Here is a 19,575-nt window from a genome sequence, read left to right on the forward strand (position 1 = left end):
TATTGTGTCCCGTGACTCCGTTACAGAAACTGCATATTCTCCATACATGCGAATGGAGTCTGACTTTGGTTTCGGGACTACAGCGTTGATAAACAACCCCTTCAGCCAATCAGAATGTTTTTAGTGAAATTATTAAGAAATATCATATAGTTTTGTTTTGGATCCGCGTTTTCTTTTTTTTCCCTGAAAACCTAAAAAACTGACTTACTGTAGGCCAGGTCACAGTTTACGATGAAAACCTGCATCTCGCGTCTGTCACACCTCGTGATATATGGCCAATACAGAATTCATTCCATATGTAGATCTGACCTCATCAAACCCTGTACACTCAAGACACGCTCCATATATGGCCAGTACAGAATTCATTCCATATGTTGATCTGACCTCATCAAACTCTGTACACTCAAGACACACTCATTATGTCATATGTCATGGAGAAGACTGGATCATCACCTAGATCTGCATATATTTGTTCACAGAAGTTTCTGTGTAGTTTTGATAATAATTGAAAGCGACTGCTTTGATTTTGATGTTATGTCGTGCCTCTCCTCTTAGCACATTTTCTAGCCTCACTGAGGGCAGATTCACACTGAGTCTGATTGATTCGAACTGTTCCCGAATACGATTGCCTGCATGGTCCTCACTGACCATGATTCACATTGGCCTTTTAGTACGGATGGCTTTCACATTGCAGCGATTCCCATCAATCGGTCCCGAGACTACCTCCCCATGCAGTTGCGGGAACGGTTGGGTGATCCGCTCCCGGGAACGGTATGCAGCATTCACATTACCACAACATCTGCCAAGTGGTCCAGAGTGCAATCCCGGGACCATAGTGTGAATCTGCCCTGAAAAACACAGCTGCACCGCTCTCACATCTACCCCTTAACCACATGACCAAGTTCACTGACCAATAGTTACTGCCTTGACCTGCATGTTTTGGGTTACACAGCCCACACAGTGTTTCCTTGCTCCTGCACAGTTCTACAAAATCTACACCACCACATCTTCAATATCCAGGCAATACAATGGTGCTTTTAATATTCAGTGTATATTAAAAGCTTAATGAATTCTCCATCCTTTTTCTGGCTAAAGGAAGGAGATAACAAAAGGACAGATTGTATCACAACTGTGCAACATGAAGTCACAACGTTACAGGTGTATCATAAGGAAGACCAAGTGCAATGACGGTTCGAGCATGGGCGCCAGAAGTAGGGGGTCAACGGATACTGGCTAGCTGATATCATTAGCTTTTACGTTAGCATTGCAACAACAGGCTAACAAGCTTCCAGTGGTCATTTCAAGTGAGCATAATAGTAATTGATCATTATCATACACACATAGTAAGTGATTATACACGTAAGTGCTCATTATCATGGAATCAGTACTACATAATGTGTTGTGTTGAGCTATTAATAGGTAGGGTCACATCGTACAGTATAGGACAGGTCAATGGATTGTTCTGAAAAGGACAGACTGTCCATTTTTCAAAAGCAGTGAATGAATCAGAGCTACGCCAGGGTTATAGCCCGCAGTCAAAGACGCCCCAGTTACAACCCAGGGCTGTGAATGAGTTGTGTGTGTTGACTGTGACTCAATGTCAATCTCTTCTGTTCATCCGGAATGTGTCGAGTAGTCTTGACCGCTACAGAGCTGTTGGCTCTTGTAGAGCTCTCTCTCTCTTTCTTTCTCTGTCTCTGTCTCTGTCTCTCTCTCTCTCTCTCTCTCTCTCTCTCTCTCTCTCTCTCTCTCTCTCACTCTCTCTCTCTCTCTCTCTCCCTCTCCCTCTCCCTCTCCCTCTCTCCAGATGGACTAGCTGGACGGTCACTCTACTGATAAAAAGCGCATTGTGCTTGTCTCACTTGGCAACTGGCCTTCTTCAAACGAGGCCATTCTCAATGGCAATTTGACATTTGAAAACTGTGGCTGTTCCCCTCGCTAGCTCATGAGCCCAAGGGGCCTCATTGTTTTGCGTGCGCAGTGTGTGTGTGTGCGCACACGTGCGTGTGTGTGTGTGTGTGTGTGTGTGTGTGTGTATGTGTGTGAGAGAGAGAGAGAGAGAAATAAATAATTTTTGAGCTTTTGGGGTTCTTGTCGGCAAGATTGAAGAGGAATTCCTTGAGATGACAATTCATTCACTTCTCTGTTTCGCCCTCTTGTTCCATGTCTTCTCTTCCTCTGTTCTCTCTCTCTCTCTCTCTCTCTCTCTCTTTCTCCCCCTTCCGTTTGTTGTTATGCAATGGAAAAGGCTTACATCCGCATGTGTTTACCAATGGAAATTTGGTAGTTTTTTCTATAATTGCTACCAGTCTGTAATGTTGTCGTCTCCGCCCTTCCTCTCCCTTTTCGTATCCCCTAAGTGTACAAATCCTCATACTCTCTTCCTTTCCTGTGAACCTTTCCTGTTTTCTCTTTTTTTTGCACACTCTCGTCCCTGTTCCTCCTTTGAGATATTGGCTAGCGTAGCACTGTGCTTGTTAACAGCTGACATCTGGCATCAGTTACACAAGTTGGTCCAACTACAGCGTTACGCTACAGCCACAGTGTTTGTAAAGACAGACCACACACTACACACACAGTCACCTGGTATCAGTTTAAACCCCACCGGAAACAGTTACATCATGACACAGCAGTGACAACTCACTGGAACAGGAACCATGTCAGTGTGATCAAGGATGACTAAGGTGTCATTCTGTAGTTTTGAAAATGATTAAAGCAGCGCAGCTTTCTTGGCACAGTTTTGAAGTTACAAAACCGCTGTTTGGTTTGCTTGTTGTGTCTTGATTTGTTTTTGTCTTGTGGATATCTGTCCCAAGTTCACAGACATGGTAGGCAAAAGCAGAGTGGATGGACAGATTTAGAGGGTGGCTCAGAGATAAGGTTTGCAAGGAGGCAGAGGCGAGCTTGCTTGGTATGGAACAATTTAAACCACTGAGCACAAGTTGGCAAAAACTATTTTCTTTGATTGATTGATTGATTGAAGTATTTATTAACAGTTTGCAGAATGGGTACATTTCACATGAAAGCACAACTCAAACACAAACACTGTTACTGTGGACGACACACTGATAAAGCATTACACTTGTTTACAACAGGGTCCACCCTTTTCAATTCATCATAGAATGTTGTCAGTCTGTATATGTCTATCTGTCCTTCCCTGACGTCTAAGATAAAGATAACCTTAATCCCATCCAAAGTTGTTATTGAGCTTCATTAGGCTGAATGGTGTTTTCAAATGCCATATCCCAAGATGTATAGGCTGCTACTGTAGATAGAAGCAACATACTGTCTGTCCCCTGAGTTAAGCTTCTACATAGAGTATTTAGGCTACCGGGGCATGACTGAGAGCCTGCTCTCTCTCTCTCTCTCTCTCTCTCTCTCTCTCTCTCTCTCTCTCTCTCTCTCTCTCTCTCTCTCACTCAGTTCATCACCTATAGTGTAATGATAGACTCACTAATCACTAAACTAGGCTTATATGATCAGTGGATGGATAATTAGTGTGAACCTGTAAACAAGTGTTCTTCTAGTGTACCTTTAACACAGACATGCAAACTGCTTTTCCCAGGGATGCCAATGACATGCTTGTTGCATTATGAATGATAACCATATGCCTCTTCACAGACATGACATTTAGATTCACTGAGAGCAGCTTGTGTGAACAGAGAAAGAATCAAGGAACACTGCTGGTTTTCTCTCGGTTTCCTTTTGGCTCTAGTACCTCTATCACACACACTTTCTCTACTATTTTCTGTCTTTCTGTCCGTTTCATCACTCTCTGCACAGTATCCATAGTATTCCTGTCCCGTACCTCTGTCTTAAATAAATCATTAGTGTTATTTTCATGATAGCCATGATGCTTAAACACAAGCCATATGACCACAGATCACAAGCTGCGCTGCCTTCGGCTAAGAGCTAACTACAAATGGCTCATTATTTCACATGGTGCTGTGGGGCGATTCCTGTATGATCATAATCAGCAGTACATCATGATGTATTGTAGGGACAACATTTAAGGCAGTGCATGTATGTTAAAGTATGAAAATCACACCTGTGTGAAGTAAGTGGTGCAACTCCGTGTGGGGGTCTCCTCCTCTCCGGGGGGGGGGGGGGTCCTGACCCACAGGAACGCACCCAGGGTGCCGGCCTGATTCCAGCGAGCCGCCCCGCGTCCGAAACGGTTGAGAAATGACAGACAGAGTTACCGTGTGGGGATCCCTCTACTGTACCCTCTACTATACTGTACTGTACTGTCACTGTACTGTACTGTACTGGCACACCCAAAATCACCATATATACAGTTAATATGTGCATGTGTGTTTGTGTGTGTGTTAGGTTGCACACAGGTGGTGAAAAACAAACATGCTGTTTTCGTGCTCAGACGCACCCACCCACACACACACACACACACACACACACACACACACACACACACACACACACACAGCTCCGTAAGGGAGTGGTTGCACCACTCAAAAATGGTTTATCCTTTTCTTGAATGATTACAGTAATAATGTAATAATAATCTTCTTTACTGCTGACAACAGTATTGCCCATGATCTCCACTTTGGTTTCTATCACATAGCCTGGCCTCGCAAATGAAACATGAGCTTGCAGATTTGTCAGGTCCCCAGGCTAACTATCATTGTCGTCTTCATCTTCATCTTCAACTGCTTATCCATGGTCGGGTCGCAGGGGCAACAGCTCCACCAGAGTGCTCTAGATTTCCCTCTCCAGAGCAACATTAGTGACTTCCTCCTGGGGGTTTCTGAGACATTCCAAGGCCAGTTAGTCGATGTGTTTCCTCCAACTGTGCCTTGGTCTGCACCGGGGTCTCCTCCCAGTGGAACGTGCGTCGAGGACCTCCCTAAGCTGACTCCTTTCCAGGCGAAGGAGCAGCGGTTCTACTCCGAGTCTCTCGTGTGACTGAACTTCTCACCCTATCTCTAAGGGAGCTGCCAGCCACCCGTCGAAGAAAACTCATTTCGGCCGCTTGTATTCGCGACCTTATTACAATGATATGACCCTTTCGGTCATATAATTGTCGTGACCTTTTTAAATGTTGTGTTTCCGAATAATGATAATGATACGAAACGTGAATGACATAGGCCGTCCCGATCAAAGGACTTAGGGGTAGAGTTGCCGGTGGAGCGGCTGGTAGAGCAGCTGGATAGGAACCGCAAGGTTCCTAGTTCGATCCCGGGTTCCCCCAGAGTTGGTGTCGAAGTGTCATTGAGCAAGACTCTGAACCCCTAATTGCTCGTGATGTGCAGGTTGGTTGTGCCTTGCATGGTTTCCTCTGCCATCGGTGTGTACGAATGTGTGTGAATGGGTGAATGTAATGCACAAAGCAGCACAATCTATGTGAAGTGCTTTGGATGAAAGAGCCATATATATATATCATTTATCAAATGACCCACCCTGTTGTACAGTTGCTAGGCAGTCCTGTGACTAGCTTGTATGTAGCTATAGCTATAGCCTCGGGCTGTCTGCCATGTACAGTGTGATGGAGTTTGACATCCAGTCAGTTAAAAGGTTTCTGATATGACAGACCGCATGGCTTAATGTACTCTGCCCAGAGGGAACAGACCATTAGTGCACAATATAGTCTCACATACAGTAAATAAAACAAAAACACAAGTTGTATCCTAGTTTATCTGAAGCACCACATTGTTGTCTTTGTACTCTAATTACAGTATGTGTTCTCATCCAGCACTTGTACTGCAAGTAGCTCTGGATACTAGAGCTGCACGAATATCGTGCCATATCGTTATCGAATTGTTCTCAAAATAATCCTGAGTATTTTCACCGATATTGATGATGCAAAAACAATGTGACCGGCGTCAATCGCTTTGTACTCGCAGAGCAGCCAAGTCTGCCTGTCTCTGTCTCTTTGTCAGCTGAGCGTCTGCTAAATATCTAGATCTTAATTTGTAATTGAAAACCATAAACGTTTGAAATGTAGTACAGGTATTTAGTTTATAATGATTATTGCCATGTCGGCCAGGTGTCCCTTGACGCCACTCATGTCAGCGTGTGCATGCATACTTTGCATGTGCATATTAGCCTAATCCTCTAGTCTCTAAAGACGTCTCCTTTTAATGTGATGCTCCAGGCATCAATTAGAGCAGGAAGTGTGATAGCCTCCTAATAGCCACCTACTCCTGTACTGTAGGTACACCTGCTCACGGCTGCTTAGTCAACACACACACACACACACACGCGACACACACGACACACACACACACACACACGATACACACACACGACACGCACACACACACACACACACACACACACGCTCTTGTAAATATTGTCATACCACAGGAGGTGCACAGACTGCACACGCACTCAGCACATAAAGTACACACACTGGACACTCTCAACATGTAGTATGACAAGTAAGACGCGCAAACGCGGGAAGCGAACGCAGCTCGTAAAACAACAATTAGAATAAATTACGTACTTTTTTTTTCTTTTTAGTTAGTAATTTTTTTAAAGTTTTCTACTGTGTGTGTGTGTGTGTGTGTGTGTGTGTGTGTGTGTGTGTGTGGTTGTTTGTGTGTGTGTGTGTGTGTGTGTGTGTGTGTGTGTGCTACAGCTGCGCCCTCTGGTGGCGGGCGGGTGGTGTCACAGCGGGACAGACAGACACGATCTGCAGGGTCTCATAGTTAGTGCTCATTGCGTTCGCAATTATGTTGTTGTAGCTCCACTTTGTCATAATATTTGCTGCTGATGTGTGGGCCTATTTCTCTTACTTTGTGTGTATGTCAAATCACTGCATCTTGAGTGTGTGCTTGTGTGTGTGTGTGTGTGTGTGTGTGTGTGTGTGTGTGTGTGTGTGTGTGTGTGTGTGTGTGTGTGTGAAATTGTGAATTGTCTGTGTTGTGTGTGTTGTGTCTCTGTCCTGTCCTGTGACAATATTCCCTACAGCTTTGGCTACAGTAAGTGTGTGTTCTGTGTTGCTCCACTGAGATGCATGCACGCACGCACGCACGCATGCACACACACACACACACACACACACACACACACACACACACACACACACACACACACACACACACACACACACACACACACACACACACACACACACACAGGCCAGCAGCACACTGTTCATCTGTTGTCCTTTCCCTCGGTCAGTCACTTAGAAATGAACAGCTCCCTCATCTCCCACACACAGCCTTACTGCTGTCTGTCGGTCTGTCACCCAGACAGTCCAGAACCAGGCATATGAGAAGGGGCTGAAAATATATTAAAAAAAACAGCATTACACAGCATGTCGTGACTCGTGAGCCATAGAAGGCCACAGCTGTGACTCAGACTGCCTTGATTTAAGGTTGCGCGCACACGCCATGGTGCACGTGCGCGCGTGTGTGTGTGTGTCGGACAGGAGGACAACAAAGAGGTACTCTGTTCACCTCTGCGTCTGACTCATAGGACATGCTTCATTATCCCCATGACAGCTGTCCCCCATCTACAACCGAAGAGAGGAAAGTTGCAGGAGAGGAGAGAGCGGGAGTGATTCTCCTTGGTGAGAGAGGACAGATGAGAGGGTACTTAATGGATAAACAAAATACTCCAGAGAGAATGTGTGAAAAGGGCAGTTCAGTGTATCTGTAAACAATTGGCATTTGAAATTACGGTCGGAAAATATACATTCAAATTTACCGCATACTTTGCAAATTAGCAATTAGCGCACCAACCTGCTGATCAGGAGTAGTTAGGAGTTCAGTTTGTTGTTCAAGGACACTTTGACACCAAGCCTGGGATCGAACTGGGAATCTTCTGTCTCACAGACAGCCGCTTTACCTTCAGAGCTACTAGCTCCAGCTGACTTTCTGGTAACAGACAGAGTGTAAACTTTCCAGAACTTATTGCAGTGTTCTGTCTGCAGGACCAGGTTCACCATCCCTAACCCAACCGTGGCGCTCCAAAGAGATTAACAAAGCCTAAAATAAATGCTGTTTGTACCTAATGTCCCAGCAAAGGATGAAGAGAGTAGGGGAGGGGAAACTATAACGGTATTAGAAAGTGAGACTGAGTAGGTAAGACAAAGGCTAGACCAAGCAGAGGGAAATGAAAGCAAGAGACAGACAGACAGACAGACAGACAGACAGACAGACAGGGTCATATTGAATAGATCCACACATAAGCTTGACTCACTGGCCTTGCTTCATTTGTTTATATAACATGTCAGCATCGTCCATTCAGCCTCTTTCCTCTCCTCTCTCATCCCTCACTTCCAGCAATGTCAGAGACATTGAGATAGACACTGAGATATGGTTAGAGAGAGAGAGTGTGCGTGCGTGCGTGCGTGCGTGCGTGCGTGCGTGCGTGCGTGCGTGATCGTGTGTGGTGAACGAGGCAGCCGCAGGGTACAGCTGGTGGCAGTTGAGCATAGAAAGAGTGGGAAGGAGGGATGTTTGAGAGGAGGAAGACGGGAGTGAAAGAGAGAGAGAGAGAGAGAGAGAGTGCTTTAGCCACACTGCTGGATCCTGGCAGCTGCCATCTCGTGCATGGTTGCTACGGGAACCGCTTAATTCATTGTGAAGACTCTCCGACTCTCTGTCTCATGCCCCCCGCCCCCTCCTCATTCCTCCCTAACTTTCTCCACTTGCTCGATAAAATCGAATAAGTCCAGCTAAGATTTGTCATGGAGAGAGAGAGAGAGAGAGAGAGAGAGAGAGAGAGAGAGAGAAAGGGGTAGAGTTAGAAACGGAGGAGGAGAATGAGCTATAGACGGATTAGACAGAGGGGGCGCCAGGTAGGGAGGCGAGAGAAGTACAGAGATAAAGGGGGAAATAGAGAGAGAGAGAGAGAGAGAGAGAGAGAGAGAGAGAGGATGGTACAGAGAAAGAAAGAATGGGGGTATTGAGTGGTCGCAGCATTCAGTAACACAGTGGAGTGTAATCCAAGACCTTGTCACCTGCATGACAGAGGACCACAGGATTATCTCACCGCCCTTGACCCAGTGTCCCTGTCCCTCCTGGTCCACACATTCACATTAATTTGACCAATATACGTTATTCTGTACAATCACATGTGTTAGTCTTTAAACACAGTATTTACTGTAACAAAACAGCAGGCTGTAGGAATGCATACAATCTCTGCAAGGATATACAATCACATTTATCTGATGGTACTGTATACTGTAAGCCAATGTTTTGACACTCTTGCATTTTGTTTTCAGTAAAATCTGTAAAAGGTGCACGTGTGTGTGTGTGTGTGTGTGTGTGTGTGTGTGTGTGTGGTTAAGAGGCAGTGTGAGAGCATTTGGTTATGTGGATAGGGGACAGAGTGTGCGGTATAGCGATAATATATTTTTATATAGAATGTAATGTGAGGATATAGAAATGGAGGAAACAGACCATAGGGACAGTAGATGATATCAATCTATCAATATGGTGTAAAAACAAAAGTTGTTGTTGTAGCTACCTACCTACCTACAGTTTGTTCAGTTTTAATTATTCCCATGAACACACAGGCACCGAAGAGGAGAAAAGAACAACGCATTGTACTGAATGGAGAGACCACACGGGTTGGGTTGCGCATCCGATGGGATGTGAAGTGCCTACTGCTGGCTATTGTTTTCCTAAGTAGCTACTCCACCGACAACAAATATGCATGCAGCTAGGCTACAACAGCGGTATTGTACACCTACTGTAGCACCTCCTGGTGCTAGGTGGTTATTACAGTGTGACAGCAGGGTGATACAGTGTACAGTATATGGGTGATAGAGTACAGTGTGACAGTACAGTTGGTAGGGTGATAGGTGATAGTAGGCTACGGTGTGACCAGGTAGGGTAGGGTAATAGTAGGCTACGGTGTGACCAGGTAGGGTGATAGTAGGCTACGGTGTGACCAGGTAGGGTGATAGTAGGCTACGGTGTGACCAGGTAGGGTGATAGTAGGCTACGGTGTGACCAGGTAGGGTAATAGTAGGCTACGGTGTGACCAGGTAGGGTGATAGTAGGCTACGGTGTGACCAGGTAGGGTGATAGTAGGCTACGGTGTGACCAGGTAGGGTGATAGTAGGCTACGGTGTGACCAGGTAGGGTGATAGTAGGCTACGGTGTGACCAGGTAGGGTGATAGTAGGCTACGGTGTGACCAGGTAGGGTGATAGTAGGCTACGGTGTGACCAGGTAGGGTAGGGTGATAGTAGGCTACGGTGTGACCAGGTAGGGTAGGGTGATAGTAGGCTACGGTGTGACCAGGTAGGGTGATAGTAGGCTACGGTGTGACCGGGTAGGGTGATAGTAGGCTACGGTGTGACCGGGTAGGGTGATAGTAGGCTACGGTGTGACCAGGTAGGGTAGGGTGATAGTAGGCTACGGTGTGACCAGGTAGGGTAGGGTGATAGTAGGCTACGGTGTGACCAGGTAGGGTGATAGTAGGCTACGGTGTGACCAGGTAGGGTGATAGGCTGCACCAGTGAGACAGGGTGAGTGAGTTGTCGGGGGGTGATACAGGAGTGTGACACACATTATCCATTCATTAGGGTTCAAATGTTTGGTTGACACACATTAGGCCTGGCCCCAAAGCCATTTATTAGGGTTCAAATGTTTTATTTGGTGATAGAAGAACCTTCGAACCTTCATTTAATTATTTATTTATTTGTGGGCGAGTGACGTCGTGCCATCCTGATGCCAGCGTACCGCGGCGGAGCGTATCTGTGTCCAGGTCTGTGATGACAGGCCATGGTTCTTAATCGTCATTTGTTAATGTTCACCTTTTTATGTAGCTTCTCTGTCGTTAGCAACACTGTTAGTGATGCTAAGATAACTAGCATAGTATAAAGTTCAGTTATTCCACCTCTGTACTCCTTTGACTGAATCTGCCAACCACTCCAGGATAGACAGCATTAACTTGCGTCGATCGTCCTGCAGTGTCTGTGGAAACTAAAGCCATGTTTCTATGTCTATCTCTGTGCTCAGATTCAGTGTATGTATCTGGCACTTTGCACAATGCACATACAGTACAAGCACACAGACCATTTCCGTATCCTCTCAGCTAGAGACGAGCAGAGCCAGAAAATAAACAAATAAAATGAATAAGCGAAAATCCATTAAGTTTTAATTAACACCCAAAAGTCAACAAACCATTGGATCTTTGGAGCCTGTCCAAGTTGATATTGGGTGATATGATGCAGTACAGTGTGACTGGGGTGATAAAGCAGTGTGACACCATTGTGGGTGTTAGGTGAGAGAAAGCATATATGTTCAGTGTTGCCCATTAGCTATCGACATTCAACATTTACAGCTGCATACTGCATAACATTTAACAACACTCAACTCAAACACAACAGCAGCTTATTAATCGTAGACCAATTAATACATTGATAGATCAATTTAAACATATGCTTTGTGGTTGATGCGCAGACTGGTAAATGCTTTAAAGCAGAGGTTTTCAACTGGTGGTCTGTGGACCACTGGTGGTCTGTGAAGGTATTGCATATGGCGTAGGAAATGGAAGATTTGTTTTTATAGACCACTATAGTTGAGCATACATAAGTTGCAATGAATCAGTTACCATGAGTTTAATATGGAAGGTTAAGGTAACAGAATAAGGACAACTATGGGAATGGAATAGAAAAGTGGTTCTGAATCTTCAACAGAACATTGGTCCCCAGGTTGATTCTTAGTCAGGGTGGTGGTCCCTGGTTCATAAGCAGTTGAAAACCGCTGCTTTAAAGCTTTAGTGCTTATTCCAAAGAACTTGTTGCATTCACACATTCACACACTGATGGCGAAGGCAACCATGCAAAGCACCAACCTGCAGGCTATAGGGGTTCAGTGTGTTGCTCAAGTACACTTCAACACTCTACCAGGATGAGCTTGGGATATTATCTGGGAACCACTGAGCCACTGAGCCACTGCCCCATTATCGGTATAGAAATGCAGACAATTTTGTAAGGAACAGCTCTCACTCCATCTTCCTCTCTCCCTCCTGCTCTCTTTCTCTATCTCACCGGCTGTTGAGAGAAAGCTTGGGGGAAAATCAAATTCTTCCCGAGACCCCAAAAGGCTTGGCTCGGCTCGGGAGACAGCCTGGTATTAGACGTGAGAAGGCTGGTGGCGGTAGAGGACATTGCAGCAGTGCAGAAGCTGTACAGCATACTGTAATAGTGATTAATGAATAAGATATGGGCTGCAGAGCTTAGACTGGTAGTGTTTGTAGAAGCCAATCAACCCAATGGTGTACGTTACCCTCTGCCGGGTGTGTGTTTGCGAGCGCACGTGTGTGTGTGTGTGTGTGTGTGTGTGTGTGTGTGTGTGTGTGTGTGTGTGTGTGTGTGTGTGTGTGTGTGTGTGTGTGTGTGTGTGTGTGTGTGTGTGCGTGCGTGCGTGCGTGCGTGCGTGTGTTTGTATGCTCGTCCGTGATGCAGGGGGTGACGATAAACTTATATGACCCATAGTCACAGTGGCTTCATAGTGACGGAGACCACGTGAGGGTGCTGTGGGCGGGATAGAGGAGAGGGGATGCACTGTGCTGACAGCTGCCCTCTATAAATAAATGTTGCAGGCAGGGGGGGAGACACTGAGGAGGAGAGAGAGAACAAGGCAGCAGGGTAGAGCGACATCATGAAGTAGGAATGAAGGAGGGAGGGAGGGAGGGCTGCATAGTGAGAGATGGAGAGGAACAGTGGCCGGGAGAACAAGTCACGATAACTGGAGAGATGGAGGAGGAGAGGGCTGATAAGTGTGAGAGAGCTAGGCCTGAATGCTAGTGGGAGAGAGAGAGAGAGAGAGGTATGCAGTGTGGTTTCTGCCACGCTCCCCACTCATGCCTCACTAGACATGTGTCATCGTGGCCTTGGCCAATCAGCATGTCCGGTTTTGGTCAGGTGATGAAGCAGGCCACCTATCGGTATGCGTTGCCACAAAGGATATCATGTGTTTTCTCTCTCTCTCTCTGTCTCACTTTCTCTCTCTTTATTTATTCATATTTGTTGCTTTTTTCCTTTTATTTTCTCCTTTTACACTTTGTACAGTGTTAAACATACCCATTTTGATGTACAACACCATACTGTAGCTCAATTTGATGTGCAGTCCCATTGGCAGGTCTATTATCTTCTTACCTAAGTCAGCTTCCTTCCTCTTGTTCTCATTGTGCCTGTCTCATGCTGACTCAATGATGTTCCAACGACAGAGCCAGAAAACAAATGCAGTTAATGTCTTAACAAAATTAAGTAGGAAGAGAGAGAAGGGATATTTTAGAAAATACCACAGCTTGAAATCGACAACCACGGCAGCGTTGGCATTGGTAATCTTGATTGTGTTCCATTGGTTCAAACATTAATCATGTATGAACGAATGCTTACGTTTATTTGAAATCCACTGGAGGTATCCTCTGAACTTGGCCCTGCCTTGCACTGCAGGCTGGTAGCCCAGTGGCAAGTGATTGAGGTGTATCAGTGAAACAGGTTCCTTTCACTTTCCTGTCTCCAGTTACATACCTTACCTGTGGTCCAGCATGGTAGAGAGAGAGAGAGGAGAGAGAGAGAGAGAGGAGAGAGAGAGAGAGAGAGAGAGAGAGAGAGGAGAGAGAGAGAGAGAGAGAAGAGAGAGAGAGAGAGAGAGAGAGTGTGTGTGTGTGTGTGTGTGTGTGTGTGTGTGTGTGTGTGTGTGTGTGTGTGTGTGTGTGTGTGTGTGTGTGTGTGTGTGTGTCCTGTGAGCCTTCTCCTCTGTCAAGAGGTAAGCTAAGGAGCCGGGGTTTAGTTTCTCTATCTTGGCACAGTCTGTTCTGATCACCTATCTGCCTACTTGCCTGTGGTACAGTGCCTGACTGCATGTCTCTCTCCATCTGTTTGTCCTTACACATGTGTTTGGAACCTTATCGACGCTTTCGGGGGGGGGGGGGGGGGGGGGGGGGCTTTTATGTCCAAAACCGTTACTTTTCAGGAAATAGACAAAAGTACCTGTGTTCAAAATGGATCCATTACTACATGCATACAATCACAATGGCGCTGGTAGGCGTGACAGCCTACCGTGACGTCAGCCTTGCTTTCCCAATTGGTTGAATTATATAAAACCCACATACGGAATTAATTTCAGAATCTAAATGCATCACAATGTGACGCGAACTTGTGAGCTTGTAGATTTAGCTATCTTCGCTACTTTTGCTTGACACTCTCTTCTATGACGATGTAGGGCACTCATTTATGAAGAAAATATGAAATATGGAGATATACAAGGTTTCTGCAACCATACAGCTGCTGAATATTTGAATGTCTCTTCGAGACCTAACTCGTCTGTCTGTCCTCCCAACTATCTTTCTACTAGTAGTATGATTGTCTACCACATTATTATGCTCCCAAGCGGTATTACTATTCTAACTATTATGCTGAGAGTCGGTCACAGCTTATCCTTTCAACCGTCTGTCTGCCATTATGTGTAGTCAACAGTGTGAGCATCGCGGCCTAGGTTTTGTGGAGTATGGGACTTAAAAATACACATACAAAGTCAATTTCACATGTCACACTCTAAAATGTTTCACTTGAAATTCTTAATGCAGCACAAGCACAACATACATGGCAGGAGGCAAAAAATGGATGAAGCTTTTTATACTTAATTATGTGACCTCTGCTCCAGTGGTGGATTGGGTATCTGACCGGCATAGTGGCATACGGGACAAATGTGCAGTGGGCGGACCAATAATGGGCCTGCGTCTGGCCTGTTATTATTGCTGGTAGGGGACGACGTATCTCAAACTTTTGGAGCCATTGTCACTAGCTTACTAGTTTTGTTGATTGGACCCTCTCCAATGGAGGACAGTGAAGGTGATCTCTGTTCAATTACTGCTTCACCCCAGGGGTGTGTTCTGTAATTACTCATTTAGATTCTGTATACAGATTTTGTATACAGATCAGCCAACGCAGGCAAGTAGCCTGGCTAATAAGCCAGACCGAATCAGCCTGCCGACAGTGTGATTTGAGTCTGGCTAATTAGCCAGGCTAAGCTGGAAGTACATTCACTAAAAACGCAGAGACATGATGATGATGAACCATTCACAGCCCTGTGGTTGATTATTTTTAAACTGGTGCAAAAGCCAACACCTTCACACCGTAGTCAAGACAAAAGACGTACGGTCCTTTCCCCAGCCCTGCATTGTCTTTCAAATGTAACTCGGCAGGTTTATGCCATCACAGGGACATGTGATGTTGACTATCTACAACTGGACACTGTCATTGCAAATTTATGCATGTTCCGGACCGGCCCTACAAATAACTAAGAAGGGCGGACGATAACATAGTAATTTGTTGCTGGGTGGGGAATATTACCAAAGTTCACACAGAGACATACCCCACACACACACATACACAGTTCATCATCACATTTTAGTTCTTTATTTGAATCCGCAAATTACAATACATTTTACAGGGAAACAAATATAACGGGATTGACAGTTCATGGGCACCTAAGTCTAAGGATACACATGGCACCTTCTCCTCCACACAGACAAACTGCCTATAACAGCCGAAACAGAGCAGTATTTGGCAAGTTGTTTGGCTTTGCTTTTTGTCATGCCAGCTATTGTTAGGCCACTCATGGTCAGTTTGTGTACACGGCCCAGTCTTCCGAATATCAGTATGGCAAATCTACATCGATACCCAATAAGGTTTGTTATGATTCCAACTTAAGTAACACCGGGGCTCCACCGGGCGTGTCATCGTCGCGTCTCCGTCACCGTCAGGGAATGTTCCCTTTTTAGTCAATGAAGGGAGGCTCCACTGCCCGCATTGCGTGACTGCATTAAAATTGCCCCGGTTCGTTTTTTGACACACGTGACGGAGACGCAACGCGCCCGGTGGAGCCCCGTTTTTTTTTTTTTTTTTTAAAGATATTTTTTTGCGGCTTACGCCTTTATTGATTTTTTTAAGGGATAGAAAGTAGGCTGACAGGAAACGGGAGAGAGATGGGGGGATGACATGCGGTAAAGGCCGTGTCGGGTCCGGGAGTCGAACCCGCGGCACACCGCGACTGGATCACCAGTCCGGTGCCCAGACCGTTACGCTACGGCCTGGGCGAGCCCCGGTTTAATGGTTGGTACTTGGAATGCCTGGTCCATGTACAAATCAAAGACACAGCCCACCTCCAGAATCAGGACCCCCTTGTGACCGGTGTCAACAAAAACAACATCAGGTGTATTTGGGATGTTAGCAAAGACTAACTAAACCAATCTGGTAACACTCTTGAATGTTTATACATTGCTGCACTGGATGGTACATATTCGAACTGCATCAGACACTAGGTCAACAATACGGTCGTGGCGAGCAATATACACATTTTTGTAAACACTACATCCATTTCTTATGTGTGTGATGGATTCTAGGCGTTGTTCAGATCAGAATCATGATGGTTTATACAGAGTGGAGTGTGCATGTCGGGATACCAGATTGACAGATTGTACTTGGTTGGTAATACTTGCACATACTTGATATACTTGATATACTTGATATACTATTTTTAAACTGGTGCAAAAGCCAACACCTTCAACTCTATGTATCAAAGACAAAAGACGTATCATCATTTCCCCAGCCCTGCATTGTCTTTCAAATGTAACTCTGCAGGTTTATGTCATCACAGAGACATGTTGACTACCTATTTACAACTGGGCCGTTCATTGGACGCTGTCATTGGAAATGTATGCATGTTTCAGCCCGGTCCTACAAATAAGAAAGACTGACGATAACATACGTAATTTGTAGGTGTTGCTGGGTCGGGAATATTACCAGAGTTCACATGTGCACACGTGCACAGGCTTCTGAGCCTCTGACTTCCTCTATTTTTGCTTGCATAGCAAACCTCATAGTCACTGAATTGCACAAGACACGTTTCCGTGACAAATCACATGCTACCTAGTACCTACAGCCGAGTGTGTACTAGTGTGTACTTAATTTTAGAGTGAAAGAATTCTGCTATTTTGTTAAGCGGTGTGGTGTGTAATCCTTCTCTATTCTTATCATTTCTAAAATTTGGAGATCTCCCAGACATCGTCAGTTCCACTGCCAGCTGGCAGCCTTATTTGTCAATAATTGTCAATATGCTGTGATCTGTGAATACCTACTGTACTCAACTGCCTTATTTAGGCTGCGTGTTGATTCTGTTGAATGTCAGCCAGAATTACACCTCTTGTAGATACAGTGACTTAACATCATACTGTACCATCGGGTACAGTATCATCACGTATCACATGTAGTTTTACACAGCTAGTATTTTACAGTTGTGCAAAACTGTCAACAGATGTCCCAGTAGTTAAAGCTGCATGTGTGTACACTGACTACATCTGTCTCTCCTGTCTACTGTCTGTGTCTGCCTCTTGACTCTGTTATACTAGCTCAATAATAATAAAACACTATGCAGAGTAGAATCTCTTATGGAAAAATCTCTTTTGGAAAAAGAAAAGTGCTTGGAACATGGAATTCCGTTTTATTCTCCACCCGTGATCAACGCACAGAATGCTTGCAGCAATTTCTCCAAACCTTCACAATATAACATTTTGCGCTGGAGACGGTTGCGATAGGTCAGTAGACGGCTACTGAGAGAATTCAATGCTCTGATTACATGTGATTTTGTCCCTTTCAGTGCATTCATGGCATTTGAATCCACTATCTTGGTGATATGTTTTTCTGTGCAATGTGTTGTTTCGTTGTGGGTGTTTTGAACAGACCTGTGAAGACAAATATCCCTTTGGGGACAATGAAGTTGATTATTATTATTATTAGCTCTCACCCCTCACCTGAATCTTAGGCCCAAATGACACCAATGATTCTCCATGCAACTCTCCATGTAACCATTATCCACAATGGCAGTTGCAAGGAGTTACAATGGTGTCATATGTCCTTAAAGTGTTGTTGCAAGGAGTTGCGACTAGTTGCATTGGTGTGGTTTGGGCCTTAGACATGAAGAAAACCATTGTTTTCTGTCAGTGTCATTGTTTCTGTCTCTGTCTCTCTGGATGTCTGACTTTGAATTTTCCCTCTTGTCCTCGGTAGCCTCTAGCACGGTGGTTCAACCTCCAGCCCAAAGATGCCGCCAAGATGCCGGAGAGTGCGTGGAAGCTGGTCTTCTACACCATGTCGTGGTCCTACAGCACCTACCTGCTCTTCTTCACCTCCTACAACTTTTTCCATGACCCCCCTTCCGTGTTCTATGGTAAGAGTAAGACACACTTGCGGTCTGTTGGGACAGAGTGAGGCGTCATGTGATATGTACAAGCAGGGCACGTCCGTTTCACTGTTTTATTTTTTGTCATTTGTGAATGTATTTGTGTGTATTTGTATGTATTTGAATGTATTTGTGAATGTATCAAGTAGAGAAAATGTGTCTATACAGTTGAGTAACAATCATTGACAAAAACAAAACAAACATTGTCCTATATATCCTGGTCCATAATATTAGACACATTCATTTAGTGCCACTGCCAACTAAATAAAGTGTCCATGTCCATTTCCAAATAGTGTTCATCCATTTAATTGCACTGTAAAGTATTTATGATCTAATCTAACAGTAAAGCTGTCAATGCCTTGTCCCACAGATACTTTATGTAGTAAAAATGTTGTTGGTGAGCTTTGATTATTCAAAACAGAAGCCTCATTTGTTTTTTGTAAAGTGATTTGCATTGCTGTTCTCATATTTCATGGGAGCGCCTTAAATCGCATCCACTGGTAAAGACCGCACCTTGAAAACGGTCAATGGCATTGGGCTGTATTTTATTTCAGATTAATTACATGAGGATTTGAGGTAAACGAAGGGAGAGGGGCAAAGGGGATGAAGGTATGAAGGAATGAGAAGATACAGGGAAGTAATGAGGGTGAAGGTTGTAGGTATGAATGGAATATAGGGAGGAGGGAATGTACGGATGAAGAGTTGTAGGGATGAGGGGATGTTGGGATAAAAGGATGAAGGAATTAGGGATGAGGGGAAGAAAGGATGGAGGGGTGTGTGGTTGAGGGAATGGGTTTAGAGCACTTCTGAATACAGATTCCAGAAGCAGGTGAGGACAGAACAAAGGGGAGAATGGGGTAGTGGAGGGTTGCGATATACAGAGCATGGCACATTTTAAATGCTTTTGCTTTTTTGAATCATCAAAAGTCACGAGGAGGAGTGATCCTGCAGCCAGTTGGCAGGCATTCAGAAGGGGTGTTACAGACAGTAGAGTACTGTACGCCTACTCAGTTTGGCTCAGCTGCATTCGAAAATGAATCGTCTGCAGAACTAAAGGAGTGTGGACATTTAAATAAACACTGAGGATTTACCAGCAGTGGTCTTCAAAGCAGGGCTGCCATAAGACTATACTAAACCAAGTACTTTCAACCTGGTGTCTTTCTTTTGGGCGTGTCATTATTGTCCAAACTATTTTGTAATAGGTGTCCCGCAGCCAGAGGCTGTGGTAATTTGAGGGTCCTTGTCATAGAAACTTTGGGAACCCCTGGGATAGACATGTGTTATTTAGGTCCTCAATGGCTCCCACTCTCTCAGGATGGTAATCCTAAACCACTGATGATTTTTAATAGCCTCTTGGTCTGTTGCATCAGGCATGGAGGTGTGAGGGCTTCGATCCAGGCCCC

At 45.0% G+C, this 19,575-nt stretch overlaps 2 protein-coding genes across 4 annotated transcripts in view; one reads left to right on the top strand and one right to left on the bottom strand.

Annotated features, from left to right (window-relative positions):
- Positions 1-19,575, bottom strand: part of ncln (nicalin) — a 115,590-nt gene that overhangs the window by 66,800 nt on the left and 29,215 nt on the right. The window lies entirely within an intron of this gene.
- Positions 1-19,575, top strand: part of cers1 (ceramide synthase 1) — a 41,895-nt gene that overhangs the window by 11,320 nt on the left and 11,000 nt on the right. For 2 of the 3 annotated variants that reach the window (XM_083767506.1, XM_083767507.1), the window contains exon 2: positions 18,001-18,160. In XM_083767506.1, coding sequence (XP_083623632.1) covers positions 18,001-18,160 — 160 coding nt within the window. Of the gene's footprint in view, positions 1-16,106; positions 16,189-18,000; positions 18,161-19,575 lie in introns of those variants that run through there. The other variant, XM_083767508.1, reaches the window with a different exon arrangement.

Source organism: Protomyctophum parallelum (genome assembly GCF_964188405.1).
Source record: "Protomyctophum parallelum genome assembly, chromosome: 6".
NCBI lineage: Eukaryota > Metazoa > Chordata > Actinopteri > Myctophiformes > Myctophidae > Protomyctophum > Protomyctophum parallelum.